Consider the following 22,336-nt stretch of genomic DNA (forward strand, 5'->3'; position numbering starts at 1 on the left):
CAGCGGCGGCCGGGGCCGGCCGAGGCGCCGCGATCCCGCCCCGCGCCCGGCCTGCCGCCACACGCAGGCCCCGGCACGGGCTGCGACTGCGGGGCCCCTCCAGCCCTGCCCTGTTCCCAGTCCTCGGCAAGCACGCCTCCCGCCGCGGGGCTCCGCTGCGGCTTCCCCGTCCTTTCCCCCGGGGCGGGCGGCGTGGGCGGCGGCGGTATCGCTCTCAGGGCGGGCAGCAGGAGCGGGTCTCGAACTCGGGTCGCCGGCGGCGGGGAGCGGGGCAGGAGCGGCCGCGCCGCCCCGCGCGGTGCATTGTGGGCGCCGCACTGATTTATGCGGGGCCGCGGAGCGCGCCGGGAGCGGCGGGAGGCGGCGGCGAGCGGGGCCGGGAGCGGCGGGACCGCGGCGGCGATCGCGGCTCTCCGGGCGCGCAGCGCTCCTGCCGCCCCCTGAGGCCGTGGCGGCACCGCCGGGCGGCCGGCACCACCCACCCGGCCTCAGCCGACCCCGCGCCGGCCACCACGGACGTGGAGGCGGCGGCGGGCGGAGCCGGGCCCGGCCCGAGGGGACCGTCCCGGCGCGGCGGAGCCGCCGCCGCTCGGTAGGGGCCGGAGCGAGGGCGGGCTCGCCGGGGCCTCCGCGGCCGGGCTCGCTCCGCAGGGGCTGCGCGGGGCCCGGGCCGGCCGCGCTGCCGGCGCCGCTGGGGCCTCCGGCGGGGAGCGGGCGAGGCGGGGAGGGAGGCCCGGCCCGGTGCTCCCCGAGACGGGCGGGGGCAGCGGGAGAGCCCCGCGTCCTCCGCCCGCAGCTTTGTTAGCCGGGCCCTCCGCAGGGAAGGGGAGCGGCGGGACCGGGCCGGAGCCCCCCGAGCTGCCGGCTCCTTTCTTTGCCCGCGCTCGGTTGCGGAGCATCGTCTGCGGGACTCGTGCGGAGAAAACAACAGGTCTCGCTCCCTGCTCGCCTTCCAAAGCGACGCCAGCGCCTTGCTCTTGGGATTATAAATGTTTGAACTAAGACGCAGGGAACTGGAAGGAGAGCTTCCCGTTGGAATTAATAGAAGAGAAAAGAAGGGAGGCTTTTCCAAATCCTCTACAAGAAAGCTCATGCTGTTTTCCCCTGCTGTCCGTACTCTGGTTAATAATGCGATTGTGACCTGAGTGGAATTTATGAGCGATGAACTGTTGAAGCTTGTTGCATCTCTGCATCGGACTACATTTTTTTTTTTTTTCGGTCAGCACATGATTCCTCTATCCCAGCTGTTGCAGGACCTATGGGCCAGTAATAGAGGGATGGGAAGCTGAGACAGTTTATTTTCACATTCTTCTGTGCCGGGGACTTGGCGAGTTAGCTGAAGCTGCTGCTTTTTACTGGATCCGTTCTTTCCTCGGCAGGTTTATTATTGTTATTTTTTTCATGTGTTTCGATTAAACAGTCAGTGGACTGGAGCTAGATGGGTGCTTTCCAATCCAAAGGGTTTTGGGGGATTACAGAAAACTGCTAAAACAGAGAAGAACTGGTGCTGCAGGAGACCTGGAGCCTGTTTTCCTCGCCTTTTTGTTTTACTGAGCAAGGTAAATAACGTAGTGATGAAAATTCAGGGCTTATCGTAATCATGCATGAAAATGTTACAAAGCACTTCAGATTGTTCCAAGTCTTTCAAAGCATGGAGAGGACCCACTGTAAGACTAAGAATGACTTGTTCTTCTAAAATTTCCAGATGTGAGTGTGAAATTTAAGGCTGAGAACAAAGTTTGTGGGACCTGAGAGGTTTGGGGAGCTCCTTTCCCTGATTTTACCTTACATTCTTGTTGGTTTGTGCTTTTGAGAGAGGTTGCCTGAAGAACTTTGTTGTTGGTTCAGTGATTATACCGAGTGGGTTTTTTCCCATGGTTTTTAAAACCTTAATGCCTGAGCTCTGGTAGGGATCTGTTAGGGTCTCTCAAAGGTGCTCCCAGTTCAGTGTGCTCACTTCCAGTAGTGCAGTGCTCCTGTTTGCATTGTTTACAGTATTCATCCTCTGCCTTTAATTATTTTTTTGCTTACCTTTACTTTTGCTGTCCGCATTGACAGCTGCTACTACTTCATAATGAATTTTTTGCTTTTTTATCTTCCTTTACATGTTTTTATCTCCTGAATTGGACTGTTTGGATTTACCACTCATTTACCATACATCACTTTCACCACCATAAAACTTCTACAGCCAACACAAGCTCAAAGTGCTGTCGTAGATACAATCTTTGTACATTTCAAGCAGTGGAAGAAGCAGATAATGTTTCCCAAAATGTGCAGTGTAATCATTTACTGGGTGAAGTGTATAATTTTTGGTGTCGGGCTGCATGCCTTATCTTTGTTGTTTTTTTTTTTTAAAGATCTCGGCAGCAGTTTACTCCTCACAAAAACATAAACCCATTAAAATGAAGTCACACTTTGAGACGTAGCCTGCAAAAATCTGGTTTTGCAAGAAGTCACAAGATCCTCATTATGAAGCAAAGCCTTGATTAAATTGACTGTACCTTTTCTCCACTCTTAATGAAATAGTGGCAAACACCAAGGTGCTGGCAGCCTTTGCTGATGCTATCGTGGGGAGAGCTAAGTGGGTATTACGGGCAGCGCTCAGAGTTCCTGTTTAGATTTGTTTGACCGAGGTTTCTGCCCTTTGTTGTGTCTCGTTTTGTTTCAAGATGATGTGTGAGGTGATGCCAACCATCAGCGAGGCCGAGATTCCCGCCGGGGGAAATGGAGGCCACGGTTCAGGTTCCCCGTTGCAGTCGGATGCTGATTCCCACTTCGAGCAGTTAATGGTGTCCATGCTGGAGGAGAGGGATCGCCTGCTGGAAACGCTCCGGGAAACTCAGGAGACGCTGGCGCTCACCCAGGGCAAGCTGCATGAGGTTGGCCATGAGAGGGATTCCTTGCAGAGGCAGCTCAATACTGCGCTTCCACAGGTATGAGCGTTTGGGAAGGGAGGGGCTTTTGCAATGATTTTTGTGATCTTTGTGTGTTTGATTTACTGAAGAGTCAAGCTGTCTCAGGGAAAGATGAAGCTATCCTGAAAGATCTTCTGGTGCTTGCTCACTTGGAGAAAGATGCAAAAGCAAGGAAAGCAGGGAAGAGCAGCCCTTTCCCTCCAGACTGCTTTCCCAGTTTCTGGAATTTCCTTGGCTTAGCAGAAACGTGGAATGGTATCTACATCCTTTTGTTTAATAGAACTTGCAACTAGTACTTTTTAAATGCTATCTCTTAATTGCCCGATTCATTCATGTACTTAAGAATTAATACCTGGTCTAGTGGGAGGTGTCCCTGCCCATAGCAGGGGTTTGGATCTGGATGTTCTTTAAGGTTTCTCCCAAGCCAAACCATTCCGGGATTCTGTGAATTTCATACAGACCGTTCTGACTCTATTAAAGACTTTTATTTAAAACCCTGAAGACTGCTGCCTTGTGAATGCATGCTGAGTTGTTATGGCAATGTAGAAGTCTGAGTGTGTTGTTTAACCTGTTTTCGTTATTTTTGAAAAGTTTGGATTTGGTTTTTTGAAGGGTTTTTTTTTTTTCTGGTCCTGCTAGGAGTTCCTAATTAGTGCCTTGTGGAGAATGCGCGTGGCCTGCAGTGCTAGGTTTGTTACGTAAGGAGCATAGTTAGGAAAGGTGATTGGTGTCTGCAGAACTCTTTGGGGTTTATCCATTCGAGTTAAAAATAATGCAACTGGACTTTGAACATGTTGAGAAGCATTTGGTTGTAGGCAAAGCAGGGGCTGCTTTGAGGTGTTGGTTAACTGTTGACAGCCTTGTGCTTTCTGGCATGGTGCTTGTTGTCCCAAGTGTGGCACCATGCTGCTGTGACTTTTACAAATGTTCCCATATCCTTGAATATTTTAGTTACTGTTTATACCCTTTCAAACCGTGGTGTTAAATCCTTGTGTTCCACTGCTCTCATTATAATGTAATCACTGTATGACTCTTGGTATGGTAATTGGTGCTGGTAATTACTGAGGGATGGAAATGAAAATGTTACACGTGTTAATCTAGTTCTGTTACAATGATGAAAATCAGAAGTTTCCAACCTTTGCTGCTGCCCGTGTTAAATCATGTGCTGCAGGCAAACATGGTTCTTTGGTTTTTTGTTGTAATAATTGTAGCTTTTCCTCATCCTCTGTGTCAGGTCTGCTACATTAATGGAGGCCATTAAGCACTTGCATGACCTGCAGACTGCTAGACCCGAGTTTGTGGCTGAGCAGAATCATCTCAGCTCTCAACTCTGCTGTTCCCCCTTTTGCCTTTTCAGTTCTCAGCTTTCCTTCCTAAATCTAGTAGGCTACTTGCATGTAACCATCACTTTCTAAACATTTCTGGATAATTAGTAAACAGTTCCCCTTTTCAAGAATGCAATAATTGCATGGTTTCTTGTGAAATCTGTTGGAAGAGCAAGTCAGTTGAGGGAGAAGTTTTACTGCAATTTTATGTAAACATACAGCAGTGTATGGATTTTGTAGATTGCTGTTGGAAAATACTCTTTTCATCCTATGGAACTGCTGCTTTTGTCCCCAGGGATGCTTAGCTCAAATGATTGTGGTGCTTTCAAAAATCAGAAATATTTTCATTATTGTTGCTACATCAGAAGTAACTTCTGTATTGGGCAGTTTTTGTTGTTGTTATGGTAGAGTCAGTTACTTCATGGGTGCAAATTTTTGATGAAGGGAAACAATTAAAAAAATTCTAATATGTGTTCACTGTCAAAACTTTGTAGTGACTAATATTTGAAACTATTCAAACTTTTTTGTTAATTATTTCAAGCTGAGCATTCTTTTGAACTACTGCCTCAAATGCTGTGTTGTTTAGCTGTGAATTTCAAGGAGGGTAAAGTCTTTAAATTTAATAAAATAACAGCTGTGTTATATTTTTTCAGCAAAGAATGAATAGCAGTGTAGATTTAAATGTTTTTATCACAGTAGTTGTTTTCAGTTTAGTAGACCTGCAAGGTCAATTTAACTAGTTGTACAAAGACCTGTGTAGTTTCATTAATTGCCAAATCACTCTGTAACCAAAGTATTATTTCTTTCTCAGACTTGGCTTGTGACAAGTCTTTGTAGTTGATTTTAGACTCCTTTATCTTAACAGGTATTGAATTGAATTGTTTCTATGTGTTCCTGTTTTAGATCTTTGCTGTACCAGCCAGTTGTAGGCTGTTCTGATGACTGATGGGAAGTCCTGGTCTAAAAGCAGGAATGCCAGATTGATTTCTTCTATACCAAAATGCCTCTTCTGGTTTTGCTGTGAAGGCAGTCAGTTTCTGATGGCATCCTGTGCTGAATTCCTTACATTCACTGAGTTTTCTGTGTATGAGAAAGAAGCTCACACTGGTGTATAAAATACACCATATATATATATTTCAAAAGTAACCAGCAGTGTATGTGATCAATTTCCAAATGGCAGTGTTTTCAAAATCAGTATTTGCACCTCTGAGATTCTAAAAGTAAATGCAGTTTTTCCTGCAGCAGTGATGCACATTTCATGGTCACATTTCTTAGTGTGGTGGGCAGCTGGGAATTCAAGGCATCAGTTCTAGCTCTATAAACCTGGGACAGTTATTTGGGTTAAGGCAGCTTTTGTGGATGTCTAATTCACTGAGAGGAGTGCATTTTAATCTTATATAGATGTGCTTTATCTGTTACGTTTACTTAAAGTAAATACTTAAGTAATTTACTTAAAGCTGACTTTTTCTGGGTTTTTAGTGTGGACAGCTGGAAGTGAAATACATCACCACTGCCTTGATAAAATAACTGGATTCTTGGCAATGCTCTTTGTTTTCTGGGAGTTTCCTCTATTACAGATTACCCTAGTCAAACTGTACTCTGACCTTGGAAAATGAACTTGAGGAAATCAAAGTGCTGTGCTAGAACTTAATTTTATGCTTTCTAGAATTTTTCACAGAAGAAAAAAAAGAACATTAACTTTTTACCTGAAGAGCTTTATAACATAAACACATTGTTATGATTCTAATGATGGTCTTAGTGGATTTGATTATGCCCTTTATCTGCCTTTTAGAGAGCATTCTGCAGAATTCAAGATTTGTGTGCTTCAAATTTCTAAGTTAATCTGTAAAACTGTATTTAAAGTTTAAGTTTTGAACCTAAGGTAGATGAGGCCCAAGTGACTTCACTTCTTGCTATTAAAGTGTTGCAGGCCAGGGTTCATTTTGCTGATAGAATTTCACGTAGATGTTTTCTAAAACATGATGCTTGTTTTGGATGGTGAAGGCCAGAGTTTAATCTCCAGTGTCTCTGGTGCTTATCACAAACAAAAGCACAGTCAGTGAATTCACAGCAGTTATCAGGATGAAAATTTTAATATGTATGTTAATTTTACAAGCTAATAAATAGAATACAAATATGAAGCAACACATATTAAGATCCATCTTAATCTTGCACCTCTGATCTTTTGGCCTTAAATTTATCATGCATCATTTTTTTTCTGTACAAGGTAAGCAAAATAGTAGGTTAAAGTAAAAGTTGCTTTCTACCCTAGTAAATATTTTATCAGTACTTCACACTTCAGTTAAAAATGGTGTGTGTCTGTTCATATTTCTTTTCAGTGAAGTTCAGGTATGTCCCTATACAGTGATGTTCCTTAGCCAATCTCAGAAATACTCAATGCCTCACCTGTAAGAAATATCAAAACACTTGGCCCAAAGACTGCCTTGGCATTGTTTGGAAGTGATGGGCTTAAGGATTTCATTGCTATTTTATGAATAGCAATGGTATTTGGATTTCCTCCAGACAAGTTCTGAGTAATACAGGATGTCATAGATGTAGAAATGAGGCTTTGAATTGTACCTAATATGAAGAACACAGTGGCAGAACACACAAAGACCTGGCCAGACTCTGCAGCAGCTGGAATTTCCTCAGCACTTACGTGCAGCTCCATTTGCAGCAATCCCAGATGTTCAGCCCTGAGGTGCCATGGCTTGCACTTCTTACTCTGGAAGCAGCTGGTGCTGACTTCTGAATAACAGCCATTAATCTCAGCAGAGTGCCCAGGAATGCTGGAGGTGCCAGAGGGTTTCACATGGATGTCAGAGCAGGCACATCCTCCCTTGCTCCCACCCTGTTCTGACAGCAGAGATGAACAGGACTCTTCCTGTTGCATTTTCAGACATCTATGGTGAGTTTCCATTGCTAAATCATACTTGGCTCTAACTCTTAGTAAATTACTGACCTGATTTGCCTTTACACTCGTTTAAGTCAGATGGAGATAGGAGTTAACATTCAGAATTCTTCACTGGTTATCAATAAACCTCAGCTTCCCTAGCATTTCTTTGTTTTCAAGACAAAGAAACAGATACCTTTTGCTCCAAACCTTCAAAGTATGAATTTGTCTGAAATAATGCCCTGTGTTTGGGCAAAAAGGAGTAGCTACACTTAAAGGAGTATTTTGAGCACAGAGTCCCCAGCATTGGTTCTGTCTTCTTGGTTTCTCATGTGGATATGTTTGGGTTTGTTTATTGAAACATCCCACCCCTGCCCAGCAGACATCTGTTTGCCTATTGTTAGCAACTTGCTGTTTATACTGTGCTTTTAATTTAGGTTTGCTTGATTCTAAATAGACCATTTAGCTAGATTAAATTTGGAATTCATTTTGAGTTTCCTTGTATTTGAGGGTGAAATTTACTGCTGTTTTACTGCTGAGTGATGTCCCATCCCTCCCCTTAACAAACCGTTTTGGTGAAGTCCGAAACTATTGTTTTTATTTCCCTTAGTTTATTTGTAGAAAGAATGTTTTGGTGACTGCACAGAAATGCTTTTTATTTGTTTTGGTAGTGTATGAGGCCCTGAAACAGGAGCTAGTGATTTTTCCCTACTCTTGTGCTACTGTGGGCAGATGTCTGTCAGTGGGTTTATTAATGCTTGGGGTGCTCTAGTCTAACCTGCAGCCTAAAAACAGACTGTATATAAGGTGGAAAGAACTATAATCAGAACAAAGTATTTAAAATATATCTTTAGAACCAGGTGAACATCACATGTATACCCTCATCAGTTGCCTGTAGGCTCTGGTGCAAGAGGTAGTGCCTTTTGGTATTTAGAGAATTCTTCCTCTGTTACCTTTTATTTTTTCCCCTGTTCTTTTCTAAGAGTGTAACTAAAAAGTGCTTTGAAGATGTTTAGTTGCAAGACTTGAAGATTCAATGTGGCTACAGAATTGCAATTCCAGAAAAAAACCCCAATCCCTTTTTTTTTTTTTTTTTTTTTTTTTAAGACAAATATGAATTAAGAACACAGTTCCCTACCCCCTTACAAATTCTTAGTGTTTTAATGTCCACTTGCCTAAGACTTTGTTTCATCCTTTCTGTAATATATTTAGGAGAGTTGAATGTTGATTTTCACTGTAGGTTTTGATCGTGGAATTAGGAGGACACATTGTGTTTTAATAGATGCAGGCCCCTTATAGTTAAGAGTGTTGTCAGAGGCCTTGAATTTTTGGAAAGAACGTTTTAAGTGCCTATTAGTACTATTTTTTTTCTCTCCCTAAGTTAGCATTGCATCTCATAACTGCGTGAATATACTTCACAGTTGAATTTGGGGATTTATTTTTTAGTTCTGCATATTTAAAGGAATATGACAGAGGTCTTTGTGTAAGCTGCTTGTGGCAATTTAGGCAGCTTAAGTCACTTAAAGTCTGTAAGGCTGACTGGTATCTGTTGACATATATTAGAAAATACTCAGCATAATCTCTTGTGTATATACAGCTCAAGCTACAAATACTGAGAAGAGATAAATTTGTGTTGTGTGTGTCAGGTAATCTGGATGCTCATAACTTTCCAAGTGTCTTTTTTAACAATCCTGCCTGTGGGTTCCCCAAGTGTAAATGTAATGCAATTCTTGCCAGGAAAAATGTTTTCACATTCTCTGGGCCGAAAGAAGAATTATTGTTTTGCTACTGAATGGAGTGAGTTTTTTATTCAACTTGACTTTTTCACTGAGGCACAGGGAAATAATGTTTCCACTTTTGGAAACTCCAGGTGATTGTGTAGGAATCCGTATCTGCAGGTCACTTGAGGAGATTGTTCTGGGAGTTTGGATATTTAGAATTGGAGGAGTGTGATTACAAGTCCAAGATAATGCTCACTTTCATTCTGATGTGTTGTTTTCCTCTAAGCTGGTTCGAGTGGTTGGTTCCCTTGGTTTTTTGGCTGTGACCTTTATCTGTTTCAGACTTGACCTTTGGTTTCACATAGGCTCCACAGAAAATCAGCTCCTTTCCTTCTGCTCAGCCTGACGAGGCTCTGGGGCCTGTTCTGCAGCAGCTGGAGCTGCAACATTTTTCAAAAGAGAAGCTTTGTTGCCTAATCTTCTCTTTTGCTGTTCCACAGTGGCCTTGACCTTTGCTTGTGTGTTTATGCTCCTGTCCACTGAGGATATGGTTTTTGAGGATGGTAGTGCAGATCCTAACAGCAATATAATTTTGGTTGGATCCGAAATGTGCCATGGCTATTGATGGATGCATATGAATAAGAATGGTCAACATATTCCCGTAATTCATCTGTCTTCTGGTTATGTTTGTAGAAAGATAAATATCTAGAATTAGTCTTTTGTTGTACAAATTCTGTGAAGTGCACCAAAGTTCAAGTCCAGGCTGGATAGAGCTCTGAGCAAGCTGGTCTAGTGGAAGGTGTCCCTGCCCATGGCAGAAGTGAACTTTAAGGTCCCTTCCAACCCAAACCATTCTAGGATTCTGTGATTCCTTAATGCAAATATCCTTACATGAGCAGTATTGAGCATAATCAGATATCTTCAGGACAGATTTTAAATAAGGACTTGTTTAAAGGGCTGCTTGGAAAAAAGCTTGAAAAATTTGATTTGTGACCTTTTGAGTTTTGTTAAGGAGAAAAAAGAACTTCTCTTTAGAAAGTAAGCATTTTTTCTTTGTTGTCATAGGAAAATGGGCAGCTCTTGATTTTCTTTTTAAATTTAATTAACTTTTTTAAAATTTTTTTCCTCTCTGTAGAGCAGCATTCTCTCTTTGGGTATGGTCTGAGTCATGCTGTATTTTGCTTTACTCCTATTGCTAGTACATGGTAGAGTTAGTTCTCCAATTGTAGAGAAATATTCTGAAGCACAGTGCTTGGTTTTTTTTAATCCTTCCTCTCACATGAATGCATCTAAAACTTGGTTCTATACATTTAAAATTGTTTTTAGAGGCATATTTAGCTTTTATATAGAAGGGCAGGGTAGGTTATGTGGTAAAAATGAGTGAAGCATGGAGATTGTTAAACACTGTACTGTTGAGAGAAGTGAGATTTTCTTTTCCTGCTTCAAATTTACAGAACAGTGCACAGTATAAGGATTTAATTATATAAGCCTATGGAGCTGAGTAATTTGCATAGTTAAAAAAGCCAAACAAAACAAAGCTGCCTTGAGATGTGCAGTTTAAACAAAGAATTTCTATGTTGGACTGCACAAAGTTGGGACTGGCTTGATGTATGGCTGAAAGATTGGTGAATGTTCATGTGAAGAAACTGCCTTGCAGTTGATGAAGTCTATTGATCATTGTCCTCAACACCGACAGTGTCCAGTGCTGAGAAATGGGCTTTATTTTGAATTACTTGAAAAGGAATTTTGGCCACCAAAATGCTTGGTGTAAAAGCTGAACAAACATTCTTCAATGTGGAGAGGGCTTGCTCAATAAAGAGGATCATAAATTCTTGGTTTTTATTGGTGCTATAGCCATGGTTATCTCCATAAATAGTGACCACTTTTATTAAGCTATTGCTGAATTTCCAAGCACAGTCATGAAAAGGAAGGGAGAGATCTCAAAGTGAAATTGCTCATTTGCTTGACAGAATGTTTGATATGAAAGTTTTTTCACTGTGTAACCCCAAATTGCCTTAAAATTGGGTGAAAAGGGAGTCTGTACACATCTGAAGGGACTGCTGTCTTGATCAGTGGCAGAGTTTAAACTGAGGATTTGTGGGTTTCAGTTGTGGATTCTCAATTGTCCTATGTGAGCCTGTCACAATTATTTAGCAATATATACTTTGCCAGTAGAATGTTGTAGTCAAAACTCTCATTTTCTTTGCATTCCTATCTGTAATTGGGAAACCTGTGAGCTAAACATGCTGGGAGTCATGGGACTCTGTCAGCCTTGCTGAACTAATAGTACCAGAGCTAAATTCTGTTATTTGCTGTGCTTTTCACCGTAGCTTGTGCTTGTGGATTTCTGTTCCCAGTGGGAAGCTGGACTCTGTAATTTTATATACTTTAAGGTTCTCTTGTGTAGGGTATTTGAAGTCCTGGATGCATCTCATGCGTGAATCTCTTGCTTCTCCTGGGATTTAAGGCATGGGCTGCTTTGGAAACCCAGAAGTAAAAGAAACTTCTGATCCAAATTAAACATTTAATAAACGGGATTCTCATGTTTGGAGTTCTTCAGTTAATCTAATTTGGATGTAAAGAATGGTGTTGCACTCAGGAGACCCAAGGCTGGAAGAGCAGAGCCTGTGGAGGGTGATATTGGGTGTGTGGGTGAATCTGGTTGGGCTTTCCACATGTTTCTGCCTGTGTGAGGTAAACTCCCTTCAAAGGTCTCTATTTTCTGTAGTACATTTAGGGGAATGACTAAAAGTTTGGTTTAGATAATTTCAGGGATGCCCTGGGATGCCACTGTGAATCTTTTTGTTTTTCTTATGTAATGGGGTTTTCATACAGCATGATCACCTTTTTGTAGTTCATGGGAAAAAGCTTGGAAAGTCTTAACATTCTTCTAGCCTTGTGTTAAAGAGCACGAGGCAGGTGCATCCAGTAATTTATTTTCTAAAACATGCAGCTTGAGTTTTCAGAATGTCTTTGCAGGGTGTGGTTCCACACCATTATCTTCCAAAAGCTGAGTCTTTGTCTCAAGAAATCTGGAATTACTTTGCTTCATGTAAAGTGGAAATGGAGCAGCTTTTTAGGGTTTTAGCTGTCCTTTTCCCCTCCCAGGGTCTCTTTTGTGCTGGTACTGACATTGGTGTAACTCTGACCCCATTGGAGCTGTAGTTTGTGGAGACTGCATAACCCTCTCCTGAATTTTGTACAGTGATTGTAAAAGTTAAGTCCTGGGAAGGAGGAGAAATGGGCCAAGCATTTCTTTTGTCTCAGTGGAGTAGGAGGCTGCAGGGCTTCCCTGTTGCATCATCTTTCTCTTGTTTTTAGTCCAGTGTGGGACAGGAGCTTCCCAGGTTCTCCACCAACCCGGCTTTCACTTCAGCATTTGTTAGTGATAACATCATATTGACAGCCTGCCTATTTATTTTTCATTAATTTATAATTTATTGATTGATTTTAAAAAATTTCTTCTCTGCAGTATAGCCTTGCTCATCTCCCTGGTTTCCTTCTACTGATGGGATTCAGCTAGTCATCAAATTTAGAATGGTTCATTATGGATTTTTTTGTTTGTGGCAGACACAAAAATGATTTTGAACTTTATTTAAAGCTTTACCCCTCCCCCTAAAACAGCCCTTCAATGTTTAATCTGTGTTGCTGATTTTTTTCCTAGTTTTTTTTCTGTGTTTAGATAACAGTTGTGTCTGTTGTAGGACCCGAGATTGTGTGAACTTTGGAATTGCTTTGTTTTGGAGTATTTGCTAAAATGGAGCAGCTTTTCTATGGACTGGTACAGTAGAATTTGTTCAGAATATCACAGATTTGGACATATTTAACTTCATTTAGGCCAGTAAATCCACACAGTCTGTAAACTGGGGTAACAGAGTACAGAGAAGTAGGAAAAACAAAATGTGAGGAGCTGGAAAGTTGAATTTCCTGCTGAAGGCACGTATCTGTCCTCAGTGAGTATTACTTGCTTAAACAAGTTTGAAATTATAAGACTGAAGTGTTCATCACTTGGCAAAAATAATAAATACAGATATATATATATATATAATAGGAGAGCAGTGAGGGGGAAGTACATGCTGGTGCTTGTTTAATGAGGGTGGCTTGGCCAGCCTTATTCAGATATTCCCAAGCATTCCCTCTGAACAGAGTGTGAAAAATGTACTTTTCAGCTGCTAGCCACAGAGCTAAAGCTGGCAACCAGAGGCCAAGATGAACGATTAGAATAGGGCTGGGCCTCAGCTGCAGCACAGAGTTTTTGCAAGCAGGAGTATCTTGTCATTGAAATAGTTGTGCATGATGGGTCTTGTCCTGGGTCTGTTTGTAAAGAACTGTGCAGTATTAGTCATGTAACATGACTAGAATGTAGCATGTAGGGTTAAATAATTTTTAATTCATAAAAGTCATCGAAATTTAATATTTAATGCCACCTGAGCTGGAATTGTGCTGTTTCTTGTAAGTGCAGTATGTTTAGAGTTGATGTGCAGAAAAATACTTTTTTCTTGCCCAGGTAAACTTACAGTTCAATGTTGTTTACAACTTTAAAGATCTTTCTGCAGCTGCATAGTATCCAGAATGGGAGTCCTAGGAAAATTACAGAGCTTCTTAAACCTTCTCAGCACATCTCGCAGTTGTTCTAGAGTTTGGCATCACCAAGGAGGATTGCATGCTGTGCTATCCAGCATGGAATCCCAGGAAATTTTGACCAGCTTTGTGTGAGGAGAGGACAAACTTCAGTGAAATCCCTCTACTCTCATATTAAAGATGGAGACTGGTTTTGGTCCCATACCTTGTCAAACTGGTAATGCAAGATTCTTGCTCTTTAATTAAGTACAAGTGTATTCTCCTTTTGCCATGGTGGGTATGGGTGTGGGTAGGTTTCTTCACTAACATGGGCTCCAAAAATGGAGATGCCTAAAGCTACACCTAAGAAGTTGTGCTGCTACTTTACTGTATTAGTTCCTCATCAAAATAGACTAGGCTGGGGGTGCAGGAATGTGGTAACTCTGATTGTGAAACCCTTAGAATTCATTGATTCAGTGTGTCACTGAGAGGCAGTTGTTTTTCAAACACCCCCCAAGTACTGCAGCCTTATTCCGTGTTGAATTAAGCTGTTGTTCTGGAATCTTGGTGGTTGGAGTGGTACAATATTGGAAAGGATTAGTTATCAGCTTTTCTCAACAGTTACTGCTCTGCACAAAGTAGCCATCCCAAGTGGAAAAGCCCGTTTTTCAATGACGACTTAAGTTTTCCTGATGCATATTTTAGCTGATTTGGACATTTTTCCAAAGAAAACAAGCTCGGTGTGGTGCTGAATACTTTTGTTCCTTATCTGCCCTTTCAAGGGGCGTATTCCTGTAGCTGAGGAGCAGCTAAGGTGGAACTCTTTGCATAGCCACACCACAATGAAGTGATTGGAAGGTTTTCTGCTACTGTTGCATATGAATAGATGCCAAGTTTCATGCACATCTGAAGGCTGCTTCTGTATTTCCTGTGCTTGCCCTCCTAACGCTTCAGCTTTTGAACTTCTTTACTCAGAAGATCCACGGTGTTGTCTGAATAGAGGCAACACTTCATAAGTATCTTTACAAAGACAAGTGAAGAAAATAACTTCAAACTGGTATTTCAAGTTAGTGCTCAGTATGTTCATTTCTTGTTAATCCTCTGCATTCTGTTAACTTGCAGGGTTTGCCCGTTCAATTGAATATTTGGAGAAAGCCCTGGGGGGAGAGCCAGGTACTTCGGTAGAGTTTTTCACTGGTTGATTTGATACACATCTGTAGCTTTAAAAGGGGTTTAAAAGGCTGGCATAAAAACGGGTTGTGTCTGCTCTGGGTTAATTGATCACCCTGTGTGATCTGCCCTGCTTTGAACAAGCTGTGTTGACTTGTTAAGGCTGGTGCAAAGATTAACAAAATATCTGGAGAAATTAGAGATTCTGAATGTTGTGATGATCCCAAGGCTGGTTACTCTACAGAAGATGCAGAACAGACTGCAGGTTGTAATAGGAGTAACTGCATGAGGTTTTCTGACTTGTTTAAACAACCTCATGTTCTCTTTCCTTATTTTCATCCTACACAGGGGTCGTAGGATGCAGCTGTGGCTTGGTTTTGCCCACATTAGCTGCAAACAGGCTTGTAGGGAGCGTGTGTTGTGTCACATGTGTGACTTGTGTTCCCCGTGGTGGATGGATGGAGGTCTGGCTATAATGAAGGAGCCTGGAAGGTTGCCCTCTGTCCCTTCAGTCCCAAGCATGGAGTGTGACCAGGGAATGCTGGCACTCCAGCGATGCACAAAGATCTGCTTTGGCACGAGGCTTTGCCCCTGTCCTTGTGTACATAACAGCACCGTTCTGCTGGGTTTGGGGAAAATGAGATGCAGCAGGCCGGGCAGTGAGGGTTCTGCTGCTCCGGCTTTGGAGAGGCTGTAGTTAATGATTCCAGTGCAGGCTCCCACTCCAGACCCTGCTGCTGTGTGTGTGATGTCTGAGCAGGGATTCACGTGTTGAAAGGAAAACCCCTCATTCTCAGAGGAGCAAGAGGCTGGATCCAGATTTGGGTTCCAGTACTTTCACCCCCTGCACCCCAGACAGGACATGTCTGGAATGCGTTAGTTAGATTGGGGGAATTGCAGGGGGGAGAACATGGAGCTGATGTGTTTCTAGCTCCCTTTTCCTGCTGCTCCTGCATTCCTTTTGCCAAGCTGCCAAATCCTACCTTTCCCCACCGATGTTTCATTGCGCTTCCGGAAGCTCCCAGCGCTGAAGCCTGGATTTTGTGCTTTGTAGTTCAAGCTCAGGGAACGCTGTGCATAAATTTAGGCAGCTCAGGATGGTAACTGGAAACCGACTTATTGCCATGGAGACTCGGGCTTGCTATAGAAGCTTTTCCATTTTGCTCCTGGGCATACGTTTGGTACCTGCTGGCTGTGAGTGAGGAGTCCTTTGGCTCTTGGCTTGTCAGATGCCGGGCAGTGGATTCTGCTTCCAGCTCCAAAGTGGGCTGGGAACAGCAGAGTTTCATTCGAGAGCAATAACATTATGCAACTGTAAACACGTTAAAACTTAATTGCCTGTTTAGGATTGAGCAGCGTTAATGACAAAGCCTAGATAGGTCAGTCCAGGAGGGACACTTGAAGGAGACCTGCTAAAAAAAAAAAAAAAGGAAAAAGGATGGAATGGTAAGAAGTGGCTCAGGTTTAGTATTGATCACTGGCAGCAATATTCCCTTGAGTGTTTTCATGCAGTGTTGCAATTTTTGATAGAGGAAAAAAAAGGTAGGTTTTTTTTCAAAGAAAATACAGATTTTTGAGAGTTAACCGAAGGTAGTATTAAACCTTTTCTATATCTCAGTGCCACTAGTTAGAAGGGGAGAATTTTTTTGACCAAAAAGAAATCTAAATCTCTGTTTTGGTGCTTGTTTTTTGAGTTATAAAACATCTTATGCACACACAGAAATAGGAAAGGAGGCCAATACACTAATTATGTAATGAGCTCCAGTGTGTTCTCACTCTGGTGGGTAGTTAGCTCCACTTGGAAAAACAGCTACTTTGAGACTGAAAAGCCTTTCAGTGTTCCAAAACACAAGAATTTGTCATATCCTTGTTTTAGTATTACTTGAAGTATTCTCTTACATTTCCTTTTAAGTTCTGGGGGTTTGAGAACAAAAGATAAACTTGTTTCATAGAATTTATTGTATTAATGTTTGAAATCAGTTTTATGTTTCTAGCTTAGTCATTTCAGGCTGCTCGATGCTTACTGGAAATTAGTTTCATGAGGTGAAAAGGAAAATATTTTTCTTTGCACACTCCATGCTGATTTTTCTCTTTCCCATTAGCATGTGCCAGAGATATGGAAAGGTTGAAAGCAGTTTTACTATGTAAAACAGGCAAAGCATAATCTGTGTTGGTGTGTGACTATGTTTTTTTCCAAGGTTGAATTTAATGGTGAAAACAAGTCAGTTCTCCTCAGTTTTAACTCTCAGTATCCTTGAACTATTTCATAATTTTATAGTTTTGATTCTTAGCCTAAAAAAATCCCAAAACAAACTTTATAGGTATGAAAATTTGCTTGCTAGGAACTTTAAAATATATTGGGGCTCTTGGTCACTGTGTGCTACCTAAACCCCTTGGATTTAAAGTGAAATGACTGAAATACCCTAAAAAAACCCCTAGATATTTAAATTTTCTCTTTGCCTGTTTTACTGTATATTTGCCATTTCCATGCAGTCATCATTTGGAAAAATTGTGGTTTGTATGTAGTACAAACATCATGATGGAAACTCATCTCAGATCCCATCCCTGATGTCCTGCACTTCCCCCAGTTATTCTTTTCCTGCTCTCTTCAGCTGCTCAGATTTGTGAGAGGCTTGCTTGATATTCAGTCTGCAGACCAGAATGATAACAGTAAACCAAAATATCACTTGGAGTTTAAACAGATAAATTCCAATAATATATTTGGGTCAGAGATGTTCCTAAAGATGTAGCAGTCACAACTTCATCTTCTATTGCCTGAAGTTACTACTTAACAGTATTTAATAATATTTGATGGATTCAAAAGGTTTATCTTTTTTATTACATATATTTTCATAATTTATATAAAATTTCTGGCTATTTATTTATATAAATGTGGTTGCTTGTAGTTCATGATTATTTGCACGCTCGAGTGGTGTTGCATTTTCTAGTGGAATAAGGTTTTTTTTTGCTCGATCAAATTCCAAACAAATTTAGTTATTTGTAGAGCATCGCTAATACACAACCTGTATTCACAGACTTTCAGGAATTACCTCTGTTTCTTTCAAGTGTTTCCCCTAGGTTAAATACTGTATTCCAGTCATGTAGCATTTATTGGTCTGTGATGTGCTGTCTGTGAGACCTATGAATTATGTTTGTAATGAACATGAAGGGAACCTGTTCTCTGAAAGCTGGAATGTTCCTGGATTGGGATCTTGCAGTTCCCAAGTGTGTCAGCTCAGCCAGGCTTGACAGCTCAGCACGAATGGATCCAGCTTTTGGAAGGGTGTTTATATTTTGGCATCTAAATACTGAAGGTTGAAGGTCAGCTCTGAAGGTTGAGGTAGAAGAAATGCTATTGCTTTAAAAAATCCTGGAGCTTGGGAACAAAAAAAAGCCCCAGAAAATACATTACTGAAGAAGAACCAACTTACTTACTCAATGTGACTTTTTGTTGAGAATATTTATTTCTGGCAGCAAGAGTGATGTGTTTGGAATGGTTCAGTTGGGTCAGAAAGTTACTTTCTTCAGTAAACATTTCAGTTTAGTGTAGAGTATGGGTGTTTGCCAGAATGTTCTCATCAGCAGGGAGTATTTCCCTGGTAAATGGAGCACTCTCCACCGATTGGTGTGAGTGCTCTGAAGTGCTTCTTGTGAGTTCCATTCTCGTCCATCCCCAGCACTGTGTATTTATTATTTTGATGGCAGCCAGAAACTGAGAAGAACTTCATTCTGTTGCTCTCAGTCTTCTTAATTACAGAAAAGTGACACAGCTTTGTGGACGAGTGAGAAAGTCTCTCAGGATTCTTTCCTTTTTCTTTTAATTCTTTCTGTATGTTCATCTAATGCCAAGGAAGAAATTATGAGACAACTCAAATTTTTTTGAGGTGATAAAGCTGCAAATAGTTTCTCTGCTTTTGAACTGCTTAAGGAAGTCACAAATTGTCTCCCATTGAAGGTAAGGATTAAAACTAGAGAAGACATGTCTTTTGGCAGTGTCAGCTGAAACTAAGGACAATCAAATGTTCTTTCTTAGGCAGCTCACGGGACTCAAAGCAACTCTATTATGTCAAAACAAACAGCAGTGGAGGTGTTATGCAATGCCAGCAATCCCTGTCAGTGTGTTTATGCAGCAGCAATATAAATTCCTGTGTGCACTCTTGCTCTGGGTCATCTGACAGTGTGATGGTTCATGTCACAATTGGGATCTGTTTGTGCCACAATTTATATTTACACAGGAGTATGCAATGGACTGGAACTCTGTGTCCTGTAACCATCTGAAGAGTGAATAGCGTTCCTTTCAAATACACAGCTGATTTTCACGTGGGGAAGCTCATACAGATAAAATATATCTCTATATTGATGCTGTGCAGTGATTTGAAGTTGAAAAGGGATGATGAGACAGTGTCAGCTAGTCCTTGCTGTGATCTTCATCCTGTTCTCAAGACTTGAGATAGAGGCAGAAAAAGATAAAACTTCAGGCCAGTGTAATCTGGAGAATTGGGCAATATTGATGTTTCTAACGTTGATGTTGGCATTTTTAGGATTTTAAAAATTACTCCTATATTATTATTAATTTGGAAGAGGAAACACACCAAGAAAGTAAGTTGATACCAAGCTCTTCTCAGTAGTACATAATTATCTAATCTGTAAAGATAAGCAGGGACTGCCCTTGAAAAATGGCAGCTTTGGTTTCTGGTTTACCTGAGCTCATGTGAGTGCAAAAGGGGAGTGTGTTGCCAATTCCCTGGGAGTCTTGGAAGGTCCCACAGGTGGGATGGTGAAGGTGCAGGAAAAGCTTGGATGTGAAGGAGCACTCTGCTGGGAAGGCTCGTGGTAGAGTCAATATTTCTGTCAGCTCCAGTGAAGCTTGAAGTAGGTTTTTCCTCTCTTGGTTTACCTTGCACTCAGGACCCTTTTGTAACTTGTTTTGTGTGTGTAAAAGTTCTGGTAGCTGTATTTACAGACCAGGTTGTTTCGGATGTATTTCCTGGCCATTTTGAAAATAATAGGCCTTTTTTTTTTTTTAACAATGCAGATGAAATACTGCAGTGAAATATTTATATGACTGTATTTATTAAGTGTGTTAGAGAAATCAAATAATTTAGCAGTTGAGAAAGGAAAATAAATGAAGATGTTTTGCAGTTTTTTGCTGATTAAGTGGGGGGACTGAAACTTTTTTCCAATGAGCAGGATTTGATTTAGGAAGAGGGATTATAGGGATGGATTCTGCATCTGTGGTGGTGGTGGTATTGCTGTCTTTTCCACAGCAACTTTTAAAAGCTTGATATGTTAGTAATTCCAGAGTTCACTCCAGGTGTATATTGTACAATGTATTTTTTGTCTTTTCAGTCATGTGTGTATTTTAGAATAAGGTTTACCAAATGACTATTGGGAATTGCAGTGTCTTTTGACCGTGTCTCCTTATTTTAGCTGCATTTTAGAATTTGCAGATGTGCTTAGTATAATTAATTGGTTGATGTGGCCTTTTGTTTTTAAGCATGTGCATTCTGTCACTTTGAATTTTGCTGCAGAACAGCTCCATCTTAAGCTTTCACTTGATATGCAGCTGCTGGCTGATAAGCAGTGTGTCTTGCAGAACTTGGAAAAAGTAGAGAAGCAGCAATTGTGTCTCCACTTAGCTGGTTATTTGTGTTCACCTTGTCCTGCTAATCACCAGTTCAGCTGTACAAATCCATTGTTTATTAGGCAAGGCTCTTGTTTATGAGTATTTTCCTTATTTTGGAGAACAGAAAGGAGTGTTAGTTACTAGCATTTTGATGTTTTCTTTTCCAAATGCTCCTGGTGTGTTCACTGGCCACTGGAGTGACTGAAGCATATTTATTTTCATGTTCTAAGTTGCCCTGACAAGACAAGAGGGTTGCTTTCCTGCAAGGCTCTTTTCTAAAGGATGGACTTGTTCACATTCACACTGTCAATTCTCATTTCCAGTGTGGTTCAGATTAGAATTTAAATTTTTCCAGGGTAGATTAAGTTATGCTTTGTGTTTGTTTCTAAATATGGTGTATACTTGTACCTCTTGTTCTATTCAGAGTATGCTCCCTGAGTTAATAGAACATTTAAATGTCTTTTATATTAAGTTTTATATTATTTTATTTGTAGTGAGGCTGTTGATGGAGAGGGGAGATGGTTTAGGCTGCAGTGGCTCTTGCAGATATTAGTACAATCATTTCCTGACAGAATCCCCTAACTGTAGGAGGATATTCTTTCATATTGACTGTGTTCACTGCAGTAATAAGCATGCAGTAAGTGAGTTAGCTCCACTCCTGTTCCCTGTTGACATTTCACTCTGTACTATTTCACTTTGGTTGGGTTTTGTTTAGTGAAATCTTTATTGAATTTGAAGGCTGAGCCTTGTGAGGGCTTTGAGCCCCCGGGCTCAGCTTTCAGAAAATTCTGATTCTAATCCTCAGAGATTTCTAGCAGGACTGCAGGGAGAGGGCTGCTTCATTCCCTTTTGTGAGATTGGAAGGAAGGTTTGAATGAAATTCCTGTATTTAGCTGTAATCTGGTACATGTCAGGATTATTCATTGTTGTTCACAATTAAATACTGACTTGAAATATGTCACGTTTGTTGGTTTCCTTATTTTGCTGTGCTTAGTGCTGGGATTTTTCGTGTCTCCCTCAGCAGTTGTTAAAAAACAACAAACCAAAAACACAAAACTAACTAACTCTTTGAAACCATAACAAAGTGTGTTACAAATATGTTTTTCCTTTCGCTTACCAGGAAAATCCCAACTCATATAATTGCCTTGAGACACAAACAAGTTTTCAGAGTCCCGGTCAAACATCGTTTGTCTTTACAGTTGGCAGCATAAAGGTTTTAAATGTTTGAACTGAAGCTGGCTTAGCATGACTATACAGTTGTATTGGCTTTGCACATCTGAAATGAATGCTTCAAGGAGCTGTCGAGTGTTCATATGATGTGCTTATATTTCTGTCTGGTTTGTTCCAGGAATTTGCAGCGCTCACAAAAGAGCTGAATGTATGCAGGGAGCAGCTGCTTGAAAGGGAAGAAGAAATTGCTGAACTGAAAGCAGAAAGGAACAACACGAGGGTCAGTTCCTTGTCTTCTCCAAGCTCACCATTGTTAAAGCATCCAGCTACAGGGAGGAAAACAAATGTTGAATTTGAAAAGCTGAAAGCATTTTTTCCCCTGATACTTGTACATGAATCCCCATGGAAGTGCAAATGTGTGTGTGTTGATCAAGAGGGTTTGGCAGCTTGTGCACAGCTCCAAATGCTGCTGTGCAGAATCAGGAAAAGCTTGTAAGACTGCACTGCTATCTGCCATCCAGATTTCTTGGTAAAGTTTTGTAATCTTGCAGCTCTGGGATCAGAGGAGCAGAGTGGGCAGGTTGTGGGGATCTGTTTGAGCAGCTTACTCTGCTAATACAGCTGAAATATTAAAAACGAGCCCTTACATTCAATACAGTCTCCTTTGTCTCTGAAATTTGAAGTTTAGAACCCTACACTTGATGTTCTAGGAGGCAAAGTTTTCTGCAGCTGTACAGAACAGGAGTAAACATTATTCCTTTCTTCTCTTTCCTTCTGCTTTAGCTCTTACTGGAACATTTGGAGTGTCTTGTCTCCAGGCATGAGCGATCCCTCAGGATGACTGTTGTGAAGAGGCAAGCTCAGTCTCCAGCAGGAGTTTCTAGTGAAGTAGAAGTTCTCAAAGCACTAAAATCCTTATTTGAGCACCACAAAGCCCTTGATGAAAAGGTAATGAA

General features: G+C 41.4%; 1 protein-coding gene across 14 annotated transcripts in view; it reads left to right on the forward strand.

Moving 5' to 3' along the window:
- The first annotated feature begins 336 nt into the window (after positions 1–336).
- The window catches only part of PPFIA1 (PTPRF interacting protein alpha 1), a 54,108-nt gene continuing 32,108 nt past the window's right edge, over positions 337–22,336 (forward strand). For 4 of the 14 annotated variants that reach the window (XM_038137227.1, XM_038137232.1, XM_038137230.1 and 1 more), the window contains exons 1-4: positions 339–1,559; positions 2,670–2,933; positions 21,559–21,660; positions 22,164–22,328. In XM_038137227.1, the coding sequence (XP_037993155.1) occupies positions 2,670–2,933; positions 21,559–21,660; positions 22,164–22,328 (531 nt within the window). In that variant the 5' untranslated portion in view covers positions 339–1,559. Of the gene's footprint in view, positions 1,560–2,669; positions 2,934–21,558; positions 21,661–22,163; positions 22,329–22,336 lie in introns of all 14 variants that reach the window. The other 10 variants (XM_038137224.1, XM_038137231.1, XM_038137226.1 and 7 more) reach the window with 7 other exon arrangements.

Source organism: Motacilla alba, chromosome 5 (genome assembly GCF_015832195.1).
Source record: "Motacilla alba alba isolate MOTALB_02 chromosome 5, Motacilla_alba_V1.0_pri, whole genome shotgun sequence".
Lineage (NCBI taxonomy): Eukaryota > Metazoa > Chordata > Aves > Passeriformes > Motacillidae > Motacilla > Motacilla alba.